Here is a 26,469-nt window from a genome sequence, read left to right on the forward strand (position 1 = left end):
GCACTGCTCTCTCTTAAGTAGCTTTCCTTTTCTCTCTCTAACTTGTGGGAGTTAGCTATATATCCTACTCTGCCAAATCTTTCTCTGATTCGTCACTTTGTCTGCCACTCAATTAGACATCATTTTCAAACATAGTGCTTCCTCTTACAAATTAACTTTACTTTCATTGTTTTGGATTAATGATGTGTACTAAGGGCATGTGTGTCTGCATTCCAGTCAGAGGGATTGAAGGTGTGTGCTAATGATTGAGCCACACCATAACTAGAATCAAGTTTCTTCAGTAAATAACAGTCTTGAGACTCACAGTGTGATCAAATATCCTGCAACAACACCAAAGGTCTGAAAGTTTTATATGTAGAATATTTCAGAATTCAGTTTTTTTGGGTTTGGTTGCCCAACCTGTATATAGATGTCTAAAGCTAATAACTTCAAGTGAAGTTTAAAATTTTTCAGGAGAAAATCCATAAGCACAACGTTAGAATAATGAAGCACCCTAAATATATGATTGAAAAGCTTTTATGATTCCATTATGTAATTTGAACACATCATTTGTTTGTTTGTTTGCCTGCTTACTTAGTGCGAAACTGAACCCAGTGTGCCACATGATAAGCATGTGCTGCTCTATCATTAAGTTATATCCCAAGCCTGGGAATATGAGTTCACAGCCCTAGAAACATGTAAAAACTGAAAGTGCTCACACATCTCTAATCTCTGTGCTCCTATGGGAAGATGAGGAGCAGAGACAAAGAACTCTGTGAATATGTGGGCCAGTCTCTCTCTCTCTCTCTCTCTCTCTCTCTCTCTCTCTCTCTCTCTCTCTCTCTCTCTCTCATGCTCCCTCCCTCCCTATTTTTTCTCTCTTCATTTCCTACCCTTTCCCCCACCATATGTCCCCAGCTGGCCTCTTCCCTTTTTTGTCTCTTACTCTCTCCTCTCTTTTTTTGTCCATCTCTGTCCCCCTCTCTGACTCTACCCTCTTCTCCAGATCCCAATAAACTCTCTTTTATAGTAAGCCTGTCATATGACTGATTTCTTGGAGGGAATGCTTAGGCATGGGCCCTCCCAGATGCTCCCTTCCCCCACACCACTGCCACCATTCTATAAAATACAACAGTGGTGGATGATGTGAGATTCCCATCTCAAGCAATGTGGAAGAAGAGGCTGTCACCCAAAGGTGTTTTCTGACCTCCACATGGGTACTATAAACATAATGCAGCATCCAGAGAAAGCTATATGGAAGATCTCTGGTGTTTAAAGGATCTCTCTCTCTCTCTCTCTCTCTCTCTCTCTCTCTCTCTCTCTCTCTCACTGTCTCTGTCTCTCTCTGTCTCTCTCTGTCTCTGTCTGTCTCTGTCTCTGTCTCTGTCTCTGTCTCTCTCTCTCTCTCTCTCTCTCTCTGTGTGTGTGTGTGTGTGTGTGTGTGTGTGTTAGAACACTGTCTTCGGGCTGGAGAAATGGCTCAGTGGTTAAGAGCACTGACTGCTCTTCTAGAGGTCCTGAGTTCAATTCCCAGCAACCACATGGTGGCTCACAACCATCTGTAATGGAATCTAATGCCCTCTTCTGGTGTTTCTGAAGACAGCTAAAGTGTACTCATATAAATAATACTTAATAAATAATATTTAAAAAAAAGAACACTGTCTTCTCTGTCTACTCATAAGAGACCCCAAGATTAGGGCTGTTAATATCTCTCATAGAAGATGGGGTTTAAATGTTATTAGACACTCACCTGAGATTCCAGCCAGCCCTTTCTATCCCTTCATCCTAGTTATATATAATATTGCCTGTGCTGCACGTGGCCTTGAGTCTCAGGAGGTTCTAGAGTACGTAATGTGTGAAGATTGAATGAAGAGGGACCATGGAGAACTCATCATGTATTGAAGCATGAGGCTTCTGGGCGATGTGACTTCTTTGGGTGACTTCACCTATGCTCCTTGTAAGTGACCCATCTCTGTAAGTCATAAGAAGCTCATTGGGTCACTAAGCCAGATGTGGATTAAATGGACCTTCAGTCTGGTGGTGCCTTACCTGGCAGGAATACAGGTTTCTTCACATCTACCCTGGTAAAGCCCAGGCTACTGAGTCTGTCTGTCTGTCCATCTGTCTGTCTGTCCATCTATCTACTCACCCATGCATATATCTATCTGTCTATCTACAATAATCAGGAGAACTCCATGATGCAGCTTCCACAAAATCATCATTCGTGATGGGTGAGACTCTGTGATGATCCAGCTGTTTGAGGGTCACCCATGCACCTGGTTTTCTGATTTTCAGAGATATTATTGTAAACTTTCTCCCAGGAAGAATGGAAATGCCTGGATCCATCTTACAAGTTTTTGTACAGGGATATGATATTGTAGAATTTCAGCATTCTGGTCATTAAGAAAGCAAAAATGAAAGCTAGATGCAGTGGTACTTACCTTTAATCCCAGCACTTGGGAAACAGAGAAGGTGGATCTCTGTGAGTTTTAGGCTAGACTGATCTACATAGTGAGTTCCAGGATAGCCAGAGCTGCATAGTGAGACCCAGACTCAAAAACAAAACAAAATGAAACAATGACAAAAATTAAATTAAATAATAAAGAAAGCAAAAGCAGGAGGCAGGTAGGAAGGCTTTGTGGGTAAAGGCACTTGCTGCCAAGCTTGGTGATCTGAGTTCAATCCCTGGTACCCACATGGTGGAAGAAAAGAACAGATTCCTGCAAATTGTCCCCTAACTTCCACAGGTGCCCCAAACTCATGTAATGAATTGTTTTTTAAGTGAAAACAACCACAAAAGGAAATTGAATATTTGCAAATCAAATATAAGAGTCTCATGTCCAGAATAAGAGTCTTTTACCAGGCATATATAAAGAATGCTTCAGGGGAAAGTACAGTTCAATGTAGAGAACTTGCCTAATGTATAAACTCTAGGATTCCTGACCTTCATGGGAAAATATTCTAACTCTTAAAAGCAAAGGGCCAACTTCTATCTCCCACAGATTAACAACCATTCCAGCTCCATAAAGAAAGGTAAAACAAGTTTTTTGTTTGTGTGTTTTGATTTTATTTTTATAGTAAAGTATGGCAATTGGCCTTTCCCCAGAGAGAATACACAAAGGTTGGTAATTATATTAAAAGATGCTCAGCTTCCATCAGGGACATGCAAATCAAAAACCTGAGACACTGTCTCACATGCACTAGGATGGGTGATAGCAAAACAAAACCAAACCAAACCACAAATAAATAAAACAAACAACAACAAAAACAAAATATAGTTGTTTGACTGAGAATGTTGCCCATAGGCTTAGATGTTTGAACATTTGGTCCCAGTTGGTGGAGCTGCTTTGGTGTGTGTAGGGGGTATGGCCTTGCAGGAGGAAGCATGTTCCTGGAGGTTGGCTTTGAGGTCTTTTCAAAAGACTTGAGTCATTTGCAATGCTTTTTCTCTTCTTTGTGCTTGCAGTTCGAGATGTGAGCTCTTAGCATCCTGCTCCAGGCGCCATGCCTATCTGCTCTGCTCTGCCATTATGGGCTCTCCGAAGCTGCAAGCCCAAACAACTCTTCTATAAGTTACCTTGGTCATGATGGTTTAATCATAGCAACAGAAGAGACATTAATACCATACATCAAAATTGAGCAAATGTTGTCAAGAATGTGCAAAATATCAAAACCTCATATTTCAGTGGCAATGAAAAGGGTACAGTCTCTACGGGACAAAGCAAAGGAGTTCCACAGACGATTAAAGAAGGGCCCGGAGAGACTTGCCGTTCTTGCAGAGGACTCTAGTTTAATTCCCAATATCCATATAGGGTGCCTCACAATTGCTTGTGATTTCAGCTCTTGGCGATCCAAGGCCCTCTCTGGCCTCTGCGGCATCCACATAATACATGTGCCTATATACTCTCTGTCACATGTATATACATAAATATCAAACTAAATATTGTATACTTTTCGTGTTAAAACAGGGGCTGGGGTGATGGCTAAAGAGTTAAGAACACGTACGGTTCTTGCAGAGAACCCAAGTTTAATTGCTCCAGGTGAAGAAAGGCAGAGAGACAGGTGGATCTCAGAGGCTCACTGGCTAGCCAGTCTAGACAAAACTGTGAGGCACGCTGCATCAAAAGATAAGGTGGAGAGCAATAGAGGAAGACACCTGATGTTGCCCTCTGACCTCTAGATGCCCACACTTACACATGGTTGTCACTGGCCACTCTAATGATAATAGTCAAAGGGTAGAAACAACCTACTGAGGTCTCAGAACTGATAAAGCACTCTTGGCACATCAATACTATCCAGGGTCTGGAAAGGTAGCTCAGGAGTTAGAGGACACGTTGCTTTTGCAGAGGATCAGAGTTTGGTTCCCAGCACCCACGTGAGATGGCTCACAGTCCCTGGTATCTCTAGCCCCCTGAGATCTCATGCCCTCTCGTGGCACTTTTGGGCATTGCACTCACATGTACAAACCTACATACAGGCACATATACACATAATTTACAAATAAAGAAAAAATGAAAACTTTTCTCTGTTGTGAGATGGAATGCAGGAATATAGTTTAATTAGTAAACTATGCTCAGAAACAAGTGGAGAAAATTAGGGGGGAATGTAATTAAAATTTGAGTTAGCGAAAGGAACAACTCAATAGTCATACAAACCCAATAAAGTGGGTTAGTACTTTAGTTAAAAGCACTTAGTACTTAAAAAAAAAAGATACCTATTCAGGTATTTTAAATGTGCCTATTTAGGAACAAAACAATAACTTTGGTAGTCTGACCTGAGTCTGACTTCTGAGGCTCATTCATCTTCCTCTTCAACAAGATGTGAATAAAGCATAACGAATTAAACTCTGTATAATGGAGTAGCATCACCTCACCAGAGTTCAGTGAGGCATACAGAAAGTTAAATTCAGACCATGTAAGTATATGCAAACCTCAGCGATTTCCTGTCTGACCTCCATATTTTGCTTTCTACGCGATAGTGCCGTCCTAGTTTGACCTAATGGGCTTCCCGTTGTCGCAGCCTCTCGGCGCGCATGCTCAGAAGCCCGCTGACCTTTGGCGTTTACTTCCTGCTGCCATGACAATGGCTGCTCGCGGCGTGGGCTTCTTGACCCGTTTGCCCCTGTGTTCCCAGAGAAGGAACCGATTCCCGCGCTCTATTTCCAGGCACCTCAGTTGTCCAGGGACTATAGCCGCGAGCGTTGGGAGCGAAGAACAGCCTTCGGGGGTTGCGGAAACAGGTGACGGGGCTGGCAGAGGTGGGCGGAAAGCGAGCGGCTCCCGGCCGCGGGCCTGGTCTCCCGCCTGTCGCCGTGAAGGACGACTGCCGAGAGTACAGCAGTGAAATTGTTTAGGGCAGGAACACAGTTAACGAGTGCTTTATAGTTCAACACAAAAACCGTTCGCGGTGGTTATAACAATAATCAGTACTGCCACCCGGCGTTTGCTCCATCCCTGACCCCAGCGCATCTGCCTTTGATAATCTATCTATCTTGGTTAGGGTTATTAGCGCTGTAATGAAAGACCATGACCAAAAGCAACCAGGGAGGGAAAGAGTTTATTTGAGTTACATATTTCGACTTACCGTCCACTGAGGGAAGCCAAGGCAGGAATTCAGACTGGTCAGGAGTCTGGGGCAGAAGCTGATCCAGGGGCCAAGGCGGGAATTCAGACTGGTCAGGAGTCTGGGGCAGAAGCTGGGGCCATGGAGGCATGCTGCTTGCTCCTCGTGGCTTGCTTAATCTGCTTTTTTATAACCCAGGACCACCAGCCCAAAATGATACCATCTACAATGGCCTGGTCCCATCGATACCAATCACTCATTAATGAAAATGCTTTACAGACTTGCCTGCAACACAGTCTTGACAGAGCCGTTTTCTCAGTTGAGGTTTCCTTGTTTCAGATGACTATAAAACTAGACAGTGTAACCATAAGATGTCGCCAAAGCTGAATACACTAGAGCCTATGAACAGCTAATTTTCCTGGTTCTCAGAACTCTCTGCCTATGACATGTTTATTATTTTGGAGTTTTTAGCACAACCCTTTTGGTAACAAACAGACTTGCATCCATTGGTTCAACAGGGACCTTCAAAATGTATATACTCTGTCTGCTCAGATTCCACCCTCATTGAGCCTTTCTTGTACCCCAGTAACCTGTGGATAGTTTTCACAATTCTAGAACAGCCTTGAAGACCTTTGATGTATGTTGATTGCAAGACATTTGATGTATGTTGAAATGACTGAATTGGATTTAGCAGAAGCAGCTTCTGTTGAAAATTCTTTAAATAACCCTACAAATCCAAATAAGGATTCTGCCAGAGACTCTGTTGTAATTTAACATTTGTGCAGTGGCTCAAGCTTGGGAGCATTTTCGTATGCCCTTTAGGACTTTTATAAAAGAAAACTTGTGCCATAGAACAGAAGGCATTATTGCAACATTAAGTCTTATTTTTTTCCTATTTTCTGTGTGCACATGTGAGTGTTGTGCATGTGTGTATGGTTGCATATGTGTGGGTGCGTGTGTAAGTGCATGTGGGCATGAGTGTGTGGCTCTTCCAACCTGTTCATCGAGGCAGGATCTCTCAATCAAACCTAGAGCCCGAAGAAGTGACTAGTGTTAGTCATTGCTCTGGGGACCCTCTAGCTATTGCAGGTGAGCCTCCCTGCCTACCTGGCATTTCCCTGGGTTCTAGGGATCTGAATTCTGGTCTTCAAACTTCTATGGCAATCACTTTAACCAGTGAGCCATCCCCTCAGCCCTGTGGCTCCAACTTATAGATGAGAAGAAAAACAGTAAGTCTGCCTTTCAGAGTCAAGCTTTACCATCTACACAGTAGCAAAACAACTGTAAAACTCTCCTGACTGTGAGGCTTCATTTTCCTAGCTGTAGATTGTGTTCCACATTTATATCATTAGGATTTGTGGTGAGGTGGGTCAGGCAGAGCCTTTGCATAGAAAGAGAAGGAAATGAGGACCGAGAGGAAGAGCTGTCCAAAGGCTAAGATCAAATTGACAGGAAGTAGAATAGGCTCTGTCCTTAACATGAAGAAGATAGCCTTCCATATTGTTAAATAAACAACAGTTCTATGGATTGTATTCCTTCATAGATGCCGAAGTGAGGTAATACAGAGCTGGAAGACAGTCTGCTGTGGTATGCCTGAAGCCTTCACACACCTAAGCAAAATTTGAAGGCTGAGTGGAAGTTGGCCAGGTAGAAAGTGAGCAGGTGGGCATTCCAACAGGGGGATGGAGGCAAGAAAGTTGTTAGCATGTAGTGTGTTGTGTATACAGTGCCGTATGTGGTAGGTGTGTAATGTGTGTACAGTGCCATGTTTGGTAGGTATGAGGGCAGAAGTGGACAATGAAAGTGTCCACTTTCACACGTGGTACCAGCAACTTAGGCTGTGGCATTTATACTTCAGGTAGAAGGGTCACATTGGCAGGAGTGTAGACCGTTGATTGAAGGGGACAAATCAGGAGTGCCAGAGTCCAATTTAGAGTTGGGCTGCTGCGGTGGCACAGGCCTGAGATGAATGATGAGGTTGTTGTGGAGTGGATAGGAGGGTACATATAAAAGTGTCTTCAACATCTAGAGCAGGAAGGAGTTGGGAGGAGGGCACACATGTGTGTCTTCAGCATCTAGGGCAGGAGGGAGAAGATTGGGATTTCTGCATGTTTGCTCACTTGTTACAGTGCTGAGTGCCCAAGGTCCAGAGTTCTCTGCTGTGCCCTGAGAACTGGTGCTGATGAGGACAGTTAGGATTCAGCAGCTTGCACTGTCATAAACCCACATCTCCTTCTTTCCCATAAAAATGCCTTAGAGTTTGCTAAAATCAAGACACAGTATTTAGGGTACTTTCTTGGTTGGGCTCAACACTTTGATTTTCATATGTCAGTCTCTGGAATTTGTTGGGTATGCTGGTATCAAACTTAGTGCTTCTTAATTTATGGAGTTTATCCTTTCAGACTTAGAAAATGCACTTTAAGCTCTCCATTGAAAGTTAAGTATTTGAGGGGAAAGTGAGTTGTCCATCTTTTGTGACCAGTGAATTTATCTAACTGGACTGTGCCTGTCCTCATCCCTCTTTTTGTAAAACTCCTTGTCTCTAGAAAGGTTCAAAGTTTGTTTTTTTTTTTTTTTTTTGTAGCTCTGGATGGTCTTGAATTTCACTGTGTAGCAGAAGGTGACCTTGACCATGGCACCCTCCTGCCTCTGTCTTCTGATTGTTGGGATTACAAACATTTACTTTTCACACCCAGTTTTATGTTGTACTGAGGATTGCACTCAGGGCCTTGTGGATGCTAGGCAAGTACTGTCTCTAGCTTTAGGTTTTAATTTTATTTCTCTGTGATAGAATGCCTAATTGATGGCAAGTGGGTATCAATTGTTTGAGCCAGATCAAGACTTAAGATGGAGAAAATCTTTGCAGTAACTTCCTACAACATGTTAAATGTCTTAAGACCATTGTTTGATTATACTTAGACTTGTATTAATTTCCTTTAGGTTTTTCAGTACAGATTGTAGGTTTTGTGTGTATATTTACGGAAGTGTTAAGTGAGTGGTTTTACTTTCTAAGTTTTGCAGACTGTCCAGCATTGATCTCAGGTATTCCAAGTCACAATTTTAATGATAGTCACAGAGAATCTAGATAAGCCAAGTGTGGTGGCACAGACCTTTAGTCTCAGCACTTGGAAGGCAGAGGCAGGAAGAGTTTAAGACTAGCCTTGTCTACATAGTGAGTTTCAAGCCAACCAGGGCTGCAGAGTGAGACTTTGTCAAGAAAAAAAAAGGAAAGGAAAGAAAATACTATATATATAGATATCTATCTCTATCTATCTCTATCTATCTATCTATCTATCTTTCTGTCTATCTATGGGAGGACAGACTGTGCAAGTAGGCTAGAGAGGTGCTTATGGCCAAGCTTGATCACCCGAGTTTGGTCCCTAGAAGCCACATAGTGGGAGAAGAGAACTTACTCCCAAAAGTTGTTTTCTGACCTCCACATATGTGCCAATGTACAGCTGCATATGGGCACATAATAAATAAAATTTAAAAATATTTAATTAGGATAAAAATCATTTTAATTACATGTTTGATCTTCATAAACTTTATCAACGTATGTTTTAAATTGTATATGTATATTAGAAATGTTTTTGTCTCATTTGTAGGCACTGAAGACAAGACCCTCCAAAAGAAATTTTCTGAGGTTCAGAAAGAGAGAAGAGAACAGGCCCAGCGGACTGTTTTGATACATTGTCCGAATAATATCAATGAGAAAAAATTTCTCAAGTATTTATCTCAGCATGGACCAATCAATAATCATTTCTTCTATGAGAGCTTTGTATGTATCTAAACTCCTATCTAACCTGGTGGTTATGCTATGAACGTAGTTTTGCTGCTTTTGTAGTATGTGAGCCAGGATCCCTTGGCATTTCACCCATTCCTTTGTTTCTTTACTGAGGCTTTTTTCCCCTTGAGTGTGAGAAAAGAAACTCTTCTTGCAGTGTTTTAGGATTGTAGTTGGTGTCTAGCTCAGTCATTGTCTAGCAGTGAAGACCCTCGGTTCAGTCCCCAGTATTGCAGAAAGAAAAGGAATTGTCAGGATGTTACAATGGAGTGACCCTGTAATCTGATCTTAGAGTAGTGCTTCTCAACCTGTGGGTTTCAGCTCCATTGGCAAACCTCTGTCTCCAAAAATATTTACATTGTGATTCATAACAGTAGCAAAATTATGGTTATGAAGTAGCAACAAAAATATTTTTATGGTTGGGGTCAGCACAGCATTAGGAAGGTTGAGAACCACTGACTTAGTCTAGTGCTGTAGCTTTTGGCAGAAAGAGGGACCTGAGCTGCACTCTGTGCTGTCCTGTTACACTTATCTTTTCAGGGCACTGTAGTTCTTGCCCTAAATTTACTCGTAATGAGTTGTGTTAGAATGGGATCATTTATAAAATTCAAAACACAGTATTTTATAACAATTATTTTGAGGATACTATGTTAATGTGTTGAAAATGTCATTGTGAAACATAGCTTTTTTTTTTTTTCTTTTCTTATGCTTTTCATATAGGGTCTCTATGCAGTTGTAGAATTTTGCCAGAAAGACAGTATAAACTCGTTACAGAATGGAACACATACTCCAGCCCAGAGCACAGAAGCTGCAATTCCATTTAAGTCACGTTTCTTGAACTTAAGGCTCAAGAATCCATCTAGCCAAATATCTGGACAACCATCTGTTCAGACAAACAACCAGTTACCTCCTTCAAGCAAGAAGCTCTTTGAATTACTGAATTACGCAGAAAGCGTAAGTTTATATGTGTATTTCAGATTTTTGAATGTATGTTTGTGCATTATAGAAGTTCTGGTACTCTGCTCAATTACTGTTTAGTAGAAACGGGGTTTTTATAAGATGAGACGAGTTAGAGATGGATGTATAGCAGTTTCTGCTAAGGACTGATAGATGCAGTCTCTTGGGTAGATGTTGCAATTCGTATGTGAAATTATCTTGATAATTGGTATATGATCTCAAAATTACTGTATGGTTTTCCTCCTAATTTCTTTTAGAGCAGTGAATTGCAGTCATAAATGTCCTCATGGCAAGATACTCTTGTATTCATAGAATCCATCTGTTTCATCAAGGTGTACTTTTTAAGTGTGTATTTGCTTGACTCATTTTTGCACAACTCAAAATTTTATTAGTGAATAGGACTGGTTTAAGAAATTCTTTCTACTTGGGGGCTGGAAAGACTGCTCAGTGGTCCTGAGCACTTGGCTGCATTTGCCAAGGACAAATTGGGTTCTCAGAACCTATGTCAGATGCTGACAACCACTGAGACTCTTAACTCCAGGGTATCCGACCTCTCTTCTGGGGCATTTTACTCTCATGTCTATACACCCAGACATGTAATTAAAAGAAACTTACACTAAAGAATTGGCTGGATGAAAAATAAGTCTCCCTTCTCCAGTCAGGGACTCCCCATGCTATTTTGCTCCTTACCTTGTGGATAAACCACATGTTGCCGAAGTTTGGGGTCCTTTTGAACAATTGAGACCTTTTTTCTCTTTTTAGTGCAATAATTAAGTGTCTATAATGTATTATTTATAGTTTTGAATCTTTATCCTAGTATTGTTTTTTTTTTTTATCCTGATTGATCAAACTTTTAGGTAGGTTAGTGATCTTTACAAAGAATCAGCTTATTTATCTAAATACTGGTTTTGGTTTGATTTTCTGAGTTCTAATATTTTCCTTCTAGTCTACATATTTCCTTCACTGCCGTTGACTTATTTTTTAGTTAGTGCTCAGTTCTTTACTTACAGGGATGTTTTCTAATAAAGACATTGAAAGTTGTGACTTGTAGTTTAAATATTCAACTCTAGTGCAGTTTTGGAGTCTTTAATATCAGTCTTCTAAGGAGTCAGTGGGGCCTTTACTACTTGAATTCTGTGTTTCTTACCGTTTGACCCTCGGCTCCCTTCCTGCTCTGACCTTTGTGCTTGTTCTGACCTCTCATCAGATGCTTCCTTCCTTTCTTTTTGCTTAAACAATACTTCCTACTTACTGCTTACAAAGAAAAGTTGTTTTAATTCTAACCAAGTTTTATTTTGCTAGCGCTTTTAGTAGTAGTATTAAGAATCAACTTTTTCCAGTTGATGGTGGTACTTGCCTTTATTCTCAGTACTCAGGAGGCAAAGGCAGGGGATTTCTGAGTTTGAGGCCACCAGCCTGGGCTACAGAGATAGCTCAGTGGAAAAACTGCTTGCTGTGTAAATGTGAGGCCCCAGGGTTTGGATCCCCAGCATCCACATACAAACAGAGCCATCCTGGCATGAGCCTATACTCCCTGCACTGGGATGGCAGGATAGAAACAGGTAGATCTCCACAGCTCCCTGGCCGGCAAGGCTAGCTCAAACAGTAATCTCTGGTTTCAAAGAGAGAGCCCATCTCAGAAAATAAGGTAGACAGCAGTTCTGGAAGAAACCTAGCGTTAACCTTTGATCTTCATAAATACTCTTGTGTACACTAGCGTAGGAACACGTGTGGGTGCGGGTGTGCATGTGTATGTGTGCACAAGTGTAAGCACACATGCAAATTCATTTAAAAATCTACTTTTAAGACTGAAGGAAAAATTTTTCTTAAAGGTAAATCTTGTTAGAATGAAAATGACATTATTTTACAGAACCTAAACATCTGTGTATTCTGTCCCTTTCTTTGGCCAGCTAGATAGACGACCAGCTGAACACTCTCCTGAAGGCCTTCCAGCTCACAGAGGAGAATGTCAGGCTCCGCCATCTCACCTGCTCTCTGATTGAGGACATTGCCGCTGCATATTTTCCCAGCTGTGTCATCCGGCCCTTTGGCTCCTCGGTGAACACGTTTGGCAAATTAGGATGTGATTTGGATATGTTTTTAGATCTAGATGAAACTGGAAAACTTGATGTTCACAAGGTAAACCTCTCTTTGCACCACTAAAAAGTTAGAAAAGGGAAGTCTTTGGACCTAATAAAATTATAGCTGTTGAGTTTTAATTTTAGTGAACATGACTAAAGAATGCAATTTATCTGCTAGTGACTATTTGGAGTTGTAAAGTCTTTCTTTGTGTTGCTCTGGTTGGACTTTGAACCATTCTGTTTTCTATGTTTTCTGTGTGACACTGGTGTTCCATCTCTCAGCCTGTCTGGAAGTTATCTTAGAGTGCAGTCTGGTTTTCTCGAAGTCTTAGAATTGCTTTTTCTGTTCTAGAATGGTTCTTGTTAGCACAGCCTTGAAAAGATTTGTCTTTTAGAGTTAAGACCTACTTCTGCCTCAGCCTTCTTGAAGCTGTCCTTTCTTTTTTCCCTACCCTGCTTAAAATTAATCACCCCACCAACTTTTACCTCTCAGATACTTTGTCTTTCTGGTCTTCCTGTCATGTCTGTGAGTGACTGATCTGACAGTCTCCCACTGTGTCCTAAGCTGAGCAGGACAGGTATGTGTCTGTGGTTTACCCCCATTACAGTTCTGATCTCGGAGCCAGCAAACCTGTGTAGCTTCATGTAACTGAAATTAGCAAGGTGTAGAATGACACCAGAGTTAAACATGTCAGATTTAGTAAGATTAACATGTGTTGGAAATTGGTTGACTCCAGTTTTGCTGTTTTGATAGAAAGTCTTACGTGTTTCAGGATTTAGGCAATAGAAGTAAAAATTAGTACCTATGTCCCAGGTAGTGTTTCCTGTTGTCTGAATGACTGGTCTGGGCTGTGTGCTTAGTTTCTATTTTTTTGATTTTTTTTTTTTTTTTTCTTGTTAGGATTTTTTCTGCATGTAATGCTATAGGAACAGCAAATATGAGAGCCACTCATGGAGTTAGCTGTTTCTGCGGTTTTTCTATGTATATATGTGTGCATGTGCGGTTGTGCATGCACATGTGTGTGCTTGATAGAGGTCATGGTTTGATACAGGTTGTCATCTAGGTATGTATGCACATATATGTAATTATCTGTAGAGGCCAGGGTTCAACATGGGGTGTCTTCTTATCCTGTCTTTGAGACATCATCTCTTAATGAACTCAGCACTCTGATTGGCCAGACAAGCTGTCCAGTAGACTGGTTGTATGCAGACACTTACCAGCGGAGCTGTTTCCTAGCCCTATTTTGTCAAAGTTTTGTTTACTTGGTGGGCAAATGTCAGTGTATTTTCTGTCATCTGTGTCTTCCAAAGTTACATTATTTTGGTGCAGGATCTATTGGTCTGATTAGACTACATGTTCTCTTGCTTTTTATTATCATTCATTCTAAGCTCAGTTATGCTTTGGTGGCGGTCAGTTTCCCAGACCTCAGTGGCCTTACACATGGTCTGACTATCTCTTGCTGAGGCTGAGGCCAGAGCAGCCTAGTGTTAGCTCTCTGTCACCTCTTTCTCTCTGCAGCCAGGCTGACTCATTGTCTCTGCCTGTGTCCTTCCTACTCATGAGAATGCTGACCAGACCGTAGAGAGCTGAGGTGTGGCCCTTATGGTGTGGCCCTCTATGGTATGTTCTGATCCTACCTAAGAATGATCAGGAAACCTCTGCTTACATACAAAGCACACCACCTGGGTGCAGGGTGAGCTCAGCAGTGTACACATGTGCACAGAGCAGCTGCACTGACTGTCCTCAGCCTGACCAGTCTTCCCAGCTCCAGTTCTCTCTCTGTGTCCACTGTGCAGAACTGGATTTTGGGGGGTTTCGTTTTGTTTTGTTTTTCTTTTGTGACATCACCTGCACCTCTTCTGTATATTTTGTATCCTTTGCTTATGAGACAGAGAGAGAGAGAGAGAGAGAGAGAGAGAGAGAGAGAGAGAGAGAGAGAGAGAGTCTAAAACCTCACTCCTTTACTATCTGCTCTGCAGGTTAGTGCCTTGTTTTAAAAACATCTTGGGATAAGTTAATTTCAAATATATTTGTTACTATTTGTTTTAAATGGGTGATCTTTTTCTTTGTTCACTTTTCTGTTGACCTTTATGTAGGGAAGCCTCTGTGTCTTGTTTTCTCTTGTTGATCTGCCATTCTTCTGCCTTTATCCTTCCCTGTATCCATTGTGAGTTAACAGGTCCATTGGGATGTTTGCTGGCTAAGGGGAAAGGGCAGGTGTATGTTCAGGAAACGTGGGTAATAAGTGAATCTGTGGGTATTAGTTCTTTATGTACATACTTGACTGCAGTACATGTGTTAATCTTAAGTCAGTTCTTTTTTTGTAGGTTAGTGCTTGTATTTCACAAAACTCAAAAGCTACCAAACATCTTTAAGTATTTGTGATTGCATGTGTCTCGGTATTGCTTTGTTTGGCCAGAAGTTATTTAGACTCTTAAATTCTAAATAATCTTTTTCTAAAGTTTAAAAAAAATTCTCTTCCCCAAAATCTCCTCATAATTATCAATGTTTTCATATTCAGAATACAGGGAATTTTTTGATGGAATTTCAAGTGAAAAATGTTCCTTCAGAAAGAATTGCAACCCAGAAGATCCTCTCTGTAATAGGAGAGTGCCTTGACAATTTTGGCCCTGGCTGTGTGGGTGTTCAGAAGATACTCAATGCTCGATGTCCACTGGTGAGATTCTCTCATCAGGGCTCTGGATTCCAGTGTGATCTGACTGCTAACAATAGGTATGGATGACCTTAGATGGACTCATTTAGATGTGACTGTGCTGAGGCGTTAGCTCAACTCTTGTTTACCAACAGCAGCTTGCAGCTCTTTTCCGCATACTTCAATAATTAGAGGTTTCTTGCTTTAATATGAACTCTGTAAATGGGGTGTAATGGCACATAGCTATAATCCTCGTTCTGGGGAGTGTGAGTCAGGAGGGTTGTAGTTGTCACTGTTTTTAAGAATGTTGCATTGAATGTGTTTGATATTTGAGCGTTTACATTGAAGTGAATATTGGGAGTGCATAGCTGGTTGGTTGGCTTTGAGGCAGGGTTTGATGTAACTCAGGATGGACTCCAGCTTGCTTTATAGCTGGGGCTGTTCTTCAGCTCCTCGTCCTTAGGGGAACTACCTCCCGTGTAGCCTGATTTGCAGGTGCTTGCCACCATGCCTGCCAGCACAATGCTTTGGTCTAATCATGGTATTCAGACTGTAGGCAGAAACAGTGAGATACTTAGATCTGTTCCCAGATGTGTCTTTTATTTGACCCTTGTGTCTTAACTTGGGGTTTGAAGTTTTTATTTTTAACTTTTCTGTTTTGAAGTATTGCTTTGAAAAGTTCCGAACTCCTTTATATATATGGCTCCCTGGATTCGCGAGTCAGAGCTTTGGTGTTCAGTGTGCGATGCTGGGCTCGGGCACGTTCGTTAACAAGCAGTATTCCTGGTGCTTGGATTACAAACTTCTCCCTAACAGTGATGGTCATCTTTTTCCTCCAGAGAAGATCACCCCCCATTCTTCCAACTCTGGATTCCCTAAAGTCCATAGCAGGTAAGACTAGAAGTGACCTTCTCTCTCTTTGACACTGGATAGACATTTACCTTGTAGAGTCAAAGCACATATATTTGTAAGTCATGTCATTTATGTCTTTATTTTTAAATCTAAAGATACATGAATGTAAATTTTAATTCTGATTCCAAATTTTAAGTGCTTTGTGTGTGTGTGTATGTGTGTGTGTTTGTGTGTGTGTGTATGTGTGTGTGTTTGTGTTTTCACCATCTGTCAAAAGATCTGGTGTTGTCAAGCTAGGCCTTTGGAATTGAGAGTTGTGCCTTATTTGTGTCCATTGGCAACTTGTGTATCACAGCCTTCCAACAGCTGGAGCCTCTCACTTAGTTGACCTAGTCTGAGATGAAGTTGAAAACGAACTTAGGTCCAGCTGTGGATCTGATCACAGTTCCCAAGGCTTTTCAGATTCTATCCTTTCCAGACTGCACTGTGGTGTCTGAAACTGCTTCCTGATGTTGTAAAGATTCTCAGTGTACTTAAATTTGAGTTTAAAATTAGTCCTAGATACATAGTGTTTTAAATTCAGCATGATATTTATGTTATGAATAAATTGAAATTTTGGTAGCTTACTAGAAGAGATAGAAAAAAATGTTCTAATCAGTAAAAGGAAGATCATTCAGGGAGACATATGTAGAAAGTATGTACATACCTTTATAGTTGTCCCATTGTGCATGTTTCTTTAAGGTAATTCTTAAGTGTATGTGGGTCTTCTCTGTTTAAAATAACCCTGAAAGGAATTTTATTTCTATGTAATGAGTTGTGAACTATGTGTTAGTGTTTAAAACCATCTGCTCTCTAAGCTACAATGTCCTCTGCCATTCCTCCCTATGTGTTCCCATACCCACCCACATTATGATTGTTCTCATAATGTTTTTTTATCTGCTCCTTTAGTCATAATTAAATTTTTGCCTGGAATGTGCTTTCTCTTCTCTCAGACTAAATTATCTCTCTCTGCTACTGTTCCTTAATTTCAATCAGAAGTTCCTGGAAATGGCAACAGATGTTTGTATAGTTCACAACTGAGCTAATAAAAATCTGAATTGGTGGGTTGTCTGAGGGTCAGCAGGGTGGAATGGGACTTGGTCTCAGGTCTGAGCCTGAAACAGAAGGCAGCAGCCATGTCTGTGGCCCTTCCTCCCTGGCATCCTTCATTCACCAAGTATTTAGTGACTACATGTGTCAGATAGTTTACAATAGCTAACAAACTAGAAAGGTAAGACATAAGCAAAATGAAGGTAGATTCTCATCCATGAACAACTTGTGAACAGCCCTTCTTATTCTGGGTACACTGATGTTTTAACATTGAGAAGTCATCCTATCAGGGAGCTCTTAAGATCTGGAAACCAGAAAACAACAATAACAACAACAAAATGGAGTATACCATTACTCTGCTCCAGTCTCAGAGTCCTCAGCCTGAGTCTGGCCTCCCTGGCCCCTCCTCCCAGCCTCGAGGACTCCCCTGGGATGGCTCCCACAGTTTTCTTCCCTTCCCTCCTGCTCCTGAGTATTAATGAAGGTTTTTCATAAACAGGTATCTGAGGGTCTCATTCTCTTTCTTGGAATTCTTCAATATCTTCCTGGTATCTGTCAGTAATTTTAATATAAAAGTATAGTTTCTAAACAAACTAAAATGTGTGTGTTGAGAGATGGGACTGTAGCTCAGTAGTCCAGCACTTGACTAGCACGTACAAGGCTCGGAGTTCATCGTTCCTATAACCTCCCTCCCATAAATTCTAAATCATTTAAAAATGCCCCAAGAGGTTATTTTAGGAATTCCTTAGCTTTCTACTTAAAGACACCAACCTTTGATTTTCAGACTGATTAGCAGTTCTCTGTAACACATTGTAGGTATGGTTGTCAATCAATTCAAAGCAGAATTTACTTTTTGCTTACATTTTAATTTTTGGTTTTAAAATTGCCATAAAAGAACATTTCTTAAATGACTGTTAAATATGTGGTAGAAATCACTTTGAGGTGAACTTATCAAAATGTTCTTTCCTGTTTATGTTATGGCATGAGTACTTGCTGATTTCCATAAGGCTAGTATTAATGTTGATTAAAACGTCTGTGGCCGTGGCTAAGAGAAAAAACAATGTTAAACCCAAGAAATGGAAGACATCATGGAACTGGCTGAATGGTTTTCATATTTGATTTCTTCTGAGCCTCTCATTTAGAACCCAGGATAGATTTACCAATTTGTTCTCTTTAAAATGATTTTGTTTTCTTGCTTGTTTATTTAATTCCTGGAGTACCCTTCAGAACCTCTAGAACTTTGAAGACCACTGTTGAGTGCGCAGGCTAAGGTGAAGGCCTACATTCTCAGTACTGCATACATGCCTTTCACGACCTTCCTCTTGATGACTTCTCTTTCTCCCGGGCCTCTTCTCCTGCTGGTCTCAGGAGGTCGTGCCCTGTCTGTACCTGCTCAATCACCTCTGCCCACCTGTCCCTGCTGTGCTCTCTGTCATACCACTGTTCATGGAGAACTGCCAAAAGATGAGTCAGGACAGCAAAAAGACAGACCCCAAACTGAGTGCCTCTCATTTGCCAGGCTTACCTTGCCTTGCTTCCTGCCCTGCAGGAAGTGGTGCTCTGTGCCTCCATGGGCTGGGTGCATGTCTACCTTAGCAGTACACTGTGGTACCACGTCAGTACTACAGGAATCGCAGCTGTGTCCCTGAGCAGCAGAGCTTGACTTTACCTGTTTATTTCTTATGTAAAAGACACAATTACAGTGTATATTCTCTTGGATCTGACTTTCTTTGGGAGCCACATTCATAATAGTATATTTGTGAATTATTCATTCTATTGAGGAGGGCAGCATGGGTAAGATGAAATATATAGTGAGGAAGTTGAGAAAATACAAACAAAACCCTAGGGGTTCTGTTGTGTGGGCAATTTGGAGAAATGAGGTGGTAGTTGAAGTACATCATTAGCGAAAGGATAAATATAGAAGCTAACAGGAAATAAGCAGTACGAGAGGTATGTGTTTGTGCATGTACCAGTTTGAATAGTATTTTCACCTTTACTCCTCATTTGATGCCATCACATACTAGTTTGAGTGAACTAAAAGTGGGAGAGTGGAGACAGTGAAAGTTATTCATCATCCTCTTACTTTATTAATAAGATTGGAAGCCCTCACTCTGCCCAGATTACTTTAGAACTTGTTAAGACACCTTCGGTAGCTCTGGGGGGGGGGGGGGGATATACACCTCCATTCCTCTAACAAAGTCATGATGCATTCTACTGACCCCTGCTACCTTTATTTCTCCAAAGGAAGGATGTACACGCTCATCTTCTTTAATAGAGAAAGTAAGTGTGCCATCTCCAGTTCTCGTCTCCATGCCCTCCCTTCAGTCTGAAAGGAAATGCTCTTTATGTTATTTCTGGGATGTTCCATGTGCCTGTCTTGTTTGTGACAACTGTTGTTTTGTAGCCTAGTTATGAATCAGCTGTGTACCAAAATGTGGAACTACCTAAAAGCCACGTTCTGAAGTCCTCCCAGAGTATCGTCAGTAGCTCTGCATCAGGTACTCAGGCCCGTCTCTACAAACATTGGGCCTGCTGATTCCACTTTCTGAAAGTCCCACTGAGCCATAGGAATTGATTCTTCTGGGGTTTGCCCTTTAATTTCAGTGAGTCTGAATAAATCAGCTTTTTCTTTTATGGATTATACTTTTGAAACTTTGTAAACTTTGCCTAACCCTAGTTAATAAGGAAGTTTCTTTAGTAAGTTTTATGTTTTACACTTTGTCCTGTTACCCATTTCAAGTTAGTTCTTTTTGGCATGTGACTGTCCAATTATTCTGAGCACTGTTTGCTTTTCAAACAGGGTATGCTTCTCCATCAAGTTCTTTTTGTACCCTTACCAAAAACCAGTGACAATAAATTGTCCATGTTTGTGTGTGCCTATCTCTGTACTGCCATATGTCTTCAGTGCTGGCTCCCCTGAGCACTACTGTAGTGCTTGGATTGCAGTAGCTCTGTAATGCTTACTGTGGTGTGATGTCACTGCTACAGGTTCATTCTGTTCACATCTGCCCATGTCTGACTACAGAGAATTCTGCTAGGCACTCAGAAGAGTTGATGTCTTACTAGTTTTAGTCCAGTTATTTGTGCTTTTATTTAGTTGACATTTTCATGCATATATAATATATTCTGGTCACATGTGTCTTCTCCCCCACTCCTCCACTAGCCCTCTCTCTTTCTCCCACCAGATCTTAACCCCACTTTCATTTTAGTAGTCAAAGGTGACTGTATCTATCCTATTGGATAGACTGTGTCCGTGTTTGAATGATACTTAAAGTAGGAAAAGAACAGGGAGAGAAAAGATGAAAAGACTAGAAAACCAAACCATTTATCAGGCTTAAGATGTAGAAAAAACAAAAATGGTCTTACCTTAAATCAAATTGCCTCTGAGTTTCAGTATTTTCTATGAAATCTTTTTAGTGAAAAGGAACAATGTGCTGGCTAGTCTTGTGTCAATACACAGACTAGAGTTATCTGAAAGGAGGGGTTCCTTAATCGAGAAAATGCCTCTATAAGATCTGGATATAAGGCATTTTCTTAATTAGTGATTAATGGAGAAGGGCTCAGTTCATTGTTGGTAGTTCTGTCTCTGTGCTGGTGGTCCTGGATTCTATACAGGAAAGCAGGCTGAGCAAGCCAGTAAGCAGCACCCCTTCATGGTCTCTGCATCAGCCCTTGCCTCCAGGATCTGTCCTAACTTCCTTTAGTGATGAACAGCAGTGTGGAAGTATAAAAAACAGCTGTTTTGCTGGTTTTTTTGGTCATGGTGTTTTATCTTAGCAATAGAAACCCTAAGATAAATATATCAGTAGAGAAAGTCTCTGGGCTTTTAATTGAGGGTGTTTATAGAAATATTTTTAATGTGACTCTTACTTTTCTGTGTTAGTAATTTTTTAAAATTGGAAAAAGATTTTTTTCATATAATATATTTTGATTATGGTTTTCCCTCCCCAACTCCTCCCAGATGCTCTCCATTTCCCCACCAACCCATAGCCACAGGTATGTGGTTTGTTTTTGTTTTGTTTTGGTTTTTTGTTTCAATACAAACAGGCAGCTTAAAAAAGTAAGATAAAGTAAAAGCATACAAACAAATAGAAAAAGCAGCTGACTGAAGAAAAAGCACAAGAAACACACACAAATGCTGAGACATATATTTGTACATACAGAAAACACATAACAACATAATTGGAAAGCATAATATATAAGCAAAAGATCCGTAAAGGAAAAAATGTCCAGACATTGTGAGACAAAACCCTCCAAAAATAACATTGAGTTTGTTTTATGTTAGCCATCTACTACTGGGCATGGTTTGTGTACCCAGTGAGACTGCATTGGAAAAACTTTTCCTTTCTGATTGGTCATCAATTGGAGATAGCTTCTGGTGGACTAGGAATGGGGAGTTGTGTCTTGTTTCCCTCAGCCCTGGATCCCCATCGAGCTTAGACCTGTGCAGGCCTTGTGCAGGCTGCTTCGGTCTCTGTGAGTCCTTATGTGATTCAGTCCTGCTGTGTCTAAAAGGCTTTGTCTCCTTGGGTCTTCATCCTCTCTGTCTCTTAAGATCTTTCTGCCTCCTTTTTGGAGGAGTTCTCTGGGCCCTGAGGGGAGGGGTTTGATGAAGACCTTCCATTTAGGACTGCAGGAGGAAGCTTCTCTGATGATGAGCAAGATACTGATCTATGGGTATAGCATAATGTCATTAGATGTTATTTTATTGCTATGATCTTTTAGCAGAACAATGGCATTTGGTTTTTCCCTTAGGTTCATGGCCTATCTAGTCTCAGGTTCTTGGCCACGCAGGCAGTTTTGGGCATGGGTTCCATCTCAGAGTGGGCCTAATTCCAATCAGATAGTGTGGTTGATTGCTCCCACAACTTTAGTGCCACTATTGCACTAGTGTATCATGCAGGCAGGTCACCACGGTAGATCCAAGAGTTTATAGCTAGCTTGGTCTTTACTTTTCTCTTCTGGTAATGTACAGAGTACCTTCTAGTACCATGAAAACTAGTCAGTAGGAGTGAAGGTTCTAGGTAGGTACCAGCTTGGCTTCTGTGTAATTAGTGAGCTATGTAGATGATGTCTTCAGCAGTAGGCCTTACTGGCAGTAGCCTAGGTTGTTTAGCGGTTTCCATGGGGCCCCTTTGTTAGTAATGTTATAAATCAGAGACACATTCCTGGGAGGGGGAGGGCACAGCTGCTAAAAGACAGTGAATATATTTGACTTATGCTGTGTCACAAAAAATATAATATGAGCTGGGTGTGGTGGCACATTCCATTAATCCCAGCACTTGGGAGGCAGAGGCAGGCGGATCTCTAAATCTAAGGCCAGCCTGGTTTATAGAGTGAATTCTAGGACAGCCAGAACTACACAGAGAAACTCTTTCTCAGAGTGGGAGGATACACACACACACACACACACACACACACACACACACACACACACTGTAAATACATATAATCTGTTGTTACTTGACATATTAAAGCATATATATTTCAAAGGAAAGTTTATGTAGCTGAGTAGTGATGTGTTGGTTGGCTTTGTGTTATAGCTTTGGGCATGTGGTACAGCTGCACACAGTAATGGAGGATACACAGAAATTTTATAGGATATAGACATGAGCAGGAAAGGAAGAGATGGGTCACTGTTTCTTCCCCTTAAGGGCATGAATGTCCTCAGTATGTGTTTACTACCTCCTGAAATCACCAAGCTGAGAATAAGTCTCTAGCACATTTGGGGGACATTCCAGATTCAAACTAGAACAGTAGAACACATAACATTGCAAGGGAAATATCTCAGTAATGTAGATCTTATTTTGTAAAAGACAAACAAACAAACAAACAAACAAAAAAACAAAGAAAAACATATAAAAAGAGAGTTGGGATTGAAGGAACCTTATTTCTTTCTAGTCTTCCCCTGGTCTTTTTATTCCTAGACTGGGGTAATCTAGTAACATCGTGCCTGGAGTCAGAATGCAGTCAGGTAAGTTTCAGTAGAGGATGACTTGTATTAGGAAATATTCAAACAGGAGGTGGCTTCTGATCAGCCTTACGAGACTGGAGTTTGTTTCTGAGAAACAGCATGTGTGTTGTAGATTGGGACTTGGACTAGGGTACCTGGTAGATTTCGTGGTACCTGTGGACTTAGCAAAAATAAGGAAAACGCTCCATCTCAAAGATAAATGTTAGTAGGAAAGTGAATGCCTGGATTAATGTATTCTTACTTAGTTTCCTGAATTCCTAAGTTCTGATCACTCTGGAGTTCTTCCTTTGATAAATTAACAATTTTTAAACTCTTTTAGAACAACTAGTTTGAATCATTAGATCAAAGCATAAAGCAGTGTTAAGAATGAAAAAGGAAATCAGTTTGCTGAGTAAGGATGTCTTGAAGTTTGTTTACTGGAAGGTAGAAACTGCCTGTTTTCATTTATAACTAGAAAACTTCAAAAGATGGGTTAAAATCTTTGAGTTGCTAGAAGCTAACTTTAGTGAAGGAAATGCAACATTGTGTCCACTGTTGTGTTGTGTGATCATTCCAAATCCTTTATAAGTGGAGTTGTAAAATCTATTGAACTAATTAATTACATATAGCACAACTAATGATAGGACATTGGTATGTAACTGGGTTAATTCATAGTTCTGAAAGAGGAAATACTTTACAGGATGAAACTCTATTTCTGTGTGTTTAAGATGCTGAAGATAGATGTATTCTAGAGGGGAACAATTGTACATTCATCCGGGACGTGAATAAAATCCAACCTTCTGGAAACACGGAAACATTAGGTAAGTCTTTCTCCTTTTTTTCATGTTTCTTTTTGGGTTCTGACAGACTTTCTTCTAATTTTTCTTTATCTTATTTTCTTGCAGAATTACTACTAAAGGAATTTTTTGAGTATTTTGGCAATTTCGCTTTCAATAAAAATTCCATAAATATTCGGCAGGTAATGACTGTGTCAGCATTTGTTATAACCTGGCTTCCTGCTGTACTAGTGTTCTCATTCAATTCATTTTTTAAGCACTTTAACTTTAACGAATGCTTAGATCTGAGTAAGTCATGAGATGGAACTGATACAGGCTGTGGCACTTGACTGAGCCCAGCATCCATGGAGCTGCAGGAATAGGAGGCAGCTCTGGCATCGATATTGTTACAGTACATGGTCTGTTCTAAATGCTAAGACTAGATCCTTTAAGATGTGGAATAGCAACCTTGGAGTTTACATATAGTTGTTTAAGCCAGAGATGTGCCCAGTGGAAGAATTTGTCTTCTTTTTGAGACAAGTTTTGTCATGTACACCCAGATTGGCCTTGGACTTGGATACGTTTGCCTCTACATCCCAGTGCTGGGATTGCAGGCGTGTGCTATTACCCTGATTCCAAGTCCTAAGGAGAGAGAGAGATCTGACTGCTTCCCTCAGTTTCAGGGATTGGGGCTTAATTTAGTACATGCCACTTTACAAAGATTGACTTTATTTATATTCTCTCTCTCCCCCTTTCATCTCTTGATTCAGACCCTTTTCTTTTTAAGTAGAAGTTGTATTATGTAAAGAGGGTTTTTTATTGATGACCTAGTCCAGATACCTGTCACCTAAACATTGGCATCATCATTCATAGATGATAAATCTAAGTAATTGTCTTCAGAGAATACTTGTACACTCAGCCTGGTCATATCCGTACTTACATAAATGCATATGTACCCAAGACTTCTGGGAAAGCAGGTCAGGGAAAGCATAACTCTGTGACTTATGTTGGTCTTGTGTGTTCCTGGCAGCTAAGTCCTTACATATGTGTGTCTTCTCTGTTGTGGTCTGCAGGGAAAGGAGCAAAACAAGCCCGATTCCTCTCCTCTGTACATCCAGAATCCTTTTGAAACATCTCTCAACATAAGCAAAAATGTGAGTCAGAACCAGCTACAGAAATTTGTGGAATTGGCAAGAGACAGTGCCTGGATTTTGGAACAGGAAGATAAGGATCAGCCTTCTCCTTCCAGTAGGCAGGCCTGGGGACTCTTGGCCCTCCTGCTGCCACCTGGGGCAGGCCACACATCTCTCTCCAGGAAGAAGAAGAAAAAGCTGATGAGTGAAAAAGTCAAAGGCTTGTTAGCATCCATAAAAACTAACAACCCTGACAGTTCCACAGATACCAGTGGAAAGAGAGCAATCAGTACACAGGCATGATGGCAACCCTTTGGACTTATGGGAAGAACTGCCACCAAATGCTGATAGGCCTTAACATTTATATATCTGATGTCATCACCCTTTTACTTGATCTGAAGTTATGGATATTTCCTTCCTATCAGGTGGAGTTAATTAAAAAATCAGTGGCAAAAAATTTGCAAAAGACATATTTGAACTCTTCAAAGTGAATGGTAAAATGAATTTTATCAGCAACCTGGTTGATACTTCTGTCAGTCTCCAGTTGAAAATCATTTCAAAACCCTTTCATTTACCTTCATATATAGGTGATGAATGCAATAAAGCTCCAGAATTTGGTAGTACTCTTTAATACCTATTTTCTGTCTTTCAATCAAAGTTCTCTTAGTAGATGTTTTGTCTTCTGATTAGCATATAAAGCTTGTATCCCATCTGGCTCCTTATGCAGACTTTGTCTTTGTTGATTTTCTTGCCCCTTCCACACCGCCTCCCACTTTCTTCCCCCACCAGCCCTCAGTTGGATTTTGTTTCATGTATGAGTGACTGTTCTGTACTCTGTCCCTTCCCCTCCCTGTAAGGTCTTCCCCCCGCCCAAAGGTCCCCAGGGTTTCATGATCTGTACCTCATACATGTTTCATGTGTGTATCAAGGTTCACACAGGAGAGGAGAGGTACAGCTTTGTCCTCCTGCATCTGGGGTACTTCATCAAGCAAAGTTCCCCCATTGCCAGTTAAACAGGTTGGGTTTGATTTCCCAAACTGTCTAATGCATAAAAGTGAAGACACTCAGTCACTGCATTCTGTGTTCCAATCAGATATATAGAATTGTGGATATATTGTACTTTCAAGTCAAATTTTATTTTTGTTTTCAAGAATAAAACCCTATTTCTACTGAATTGTGATAACAGTATTTCTAATATTTCTTCACTTCTGCTTTTGAGATCTCTCTGTGTAAGAAACGATACATACACAGAGAAATATATTTTATGTTTCTATTCTGTGTGGAGTAGCTTTCCTTGTGAGATATAGATGGTGCAGAGTTTAGAGACTGACTCCATGGTGGGTCACTGTCCTTGGCTATAGAATGGGAGTAGTACTAGTGCCCTGTGCTGTAGGATGTATAACGGCTAGCTGAGGCACAAGGAAGGTGTTGGTCCACGTCTGCCACACAGTCAGTGTTATAGACTGACACAACTCCTTTAGCTTTTGTATCTGTATACAAAAGCTAAATGCTTAATGACCCACCTTGGAGCAGGGCCAGGGACAAGCACTGCATTCACTCCTGTTGAGTAAGATCAGTGCACACGCAGCCTGCTGTTATCCATGAAAGGGTTCATGGTGTGCCATTTTACACTCCATGCTAGTCCCTGG

General features: G+C 40.9%; 1 protein-coding gene across 5 annotated transcripts; it reads left to right on the forward strand.

The window, feature by feature from the left end:
* Window positions 1-5,023: 5,023 nt before the first annotated feature.
* On the forward strand, window positions 5,024-25,994 carry Mtpap (mitochondrial poly(A) polymerase). 5 transcript variants are annotated; one of them, XM_034510958.2, is made up of 9 exons: window positions 5,024-5,218; window positions 9,147-9,319; window positions 10,046-10,279; window positions 12,197-12,421; window positions 14,886-15,097; window positions 15,682-15,908; window positions 23,640-23,732; window positions 23,817-23,890; window positions 24,761-25,994. In XM_034510958.2, the coding sequence occupies exons 1-9, from the start codon at window positions 5,056-5,058 to the stop codon at window positions 25,121-25,123; spliced, it is 1,764 nt and encodes a 587-aa protein (XP_034366849.1). In that variant the 5' UTR covers window positions 5,024-5,055; the 3' UTR covers window positions 25,124-25,994. The 5 variants fall into 5 exon arrangements, with proteins under 5 accessions (XP_034366849.1, XP_034366850.1, XP_076795721.1 ...); XM_034510959.2 differs by having other exon boundaries at window positions 5,029-5,218; window positions 12,193-12,421; XM_076939606.1 differs by having other exon boundaries at window positions 5,044-5,236.
* The last annotated feature ends 475 nt before the right edge of the window (window positions 25,995-26,469 follow it).

The sequence above is a fragment of the Arvicanthis niloticus genome, chromosome 8, assembly GCF_011762505.2.
Source record: "Arvicanthis niloticus isolate mArvNil1 chromosome 8, mArvNil1.pat.X, whole genome shotgun sequence".
Classification (NCBI taxonomy): domain Eukaryota; kingdom Metazoa; phylum Chordata; class Mammalia; order Rodentia; family Muridae; genus Arvicanthis; species Arvicanthis niloticus.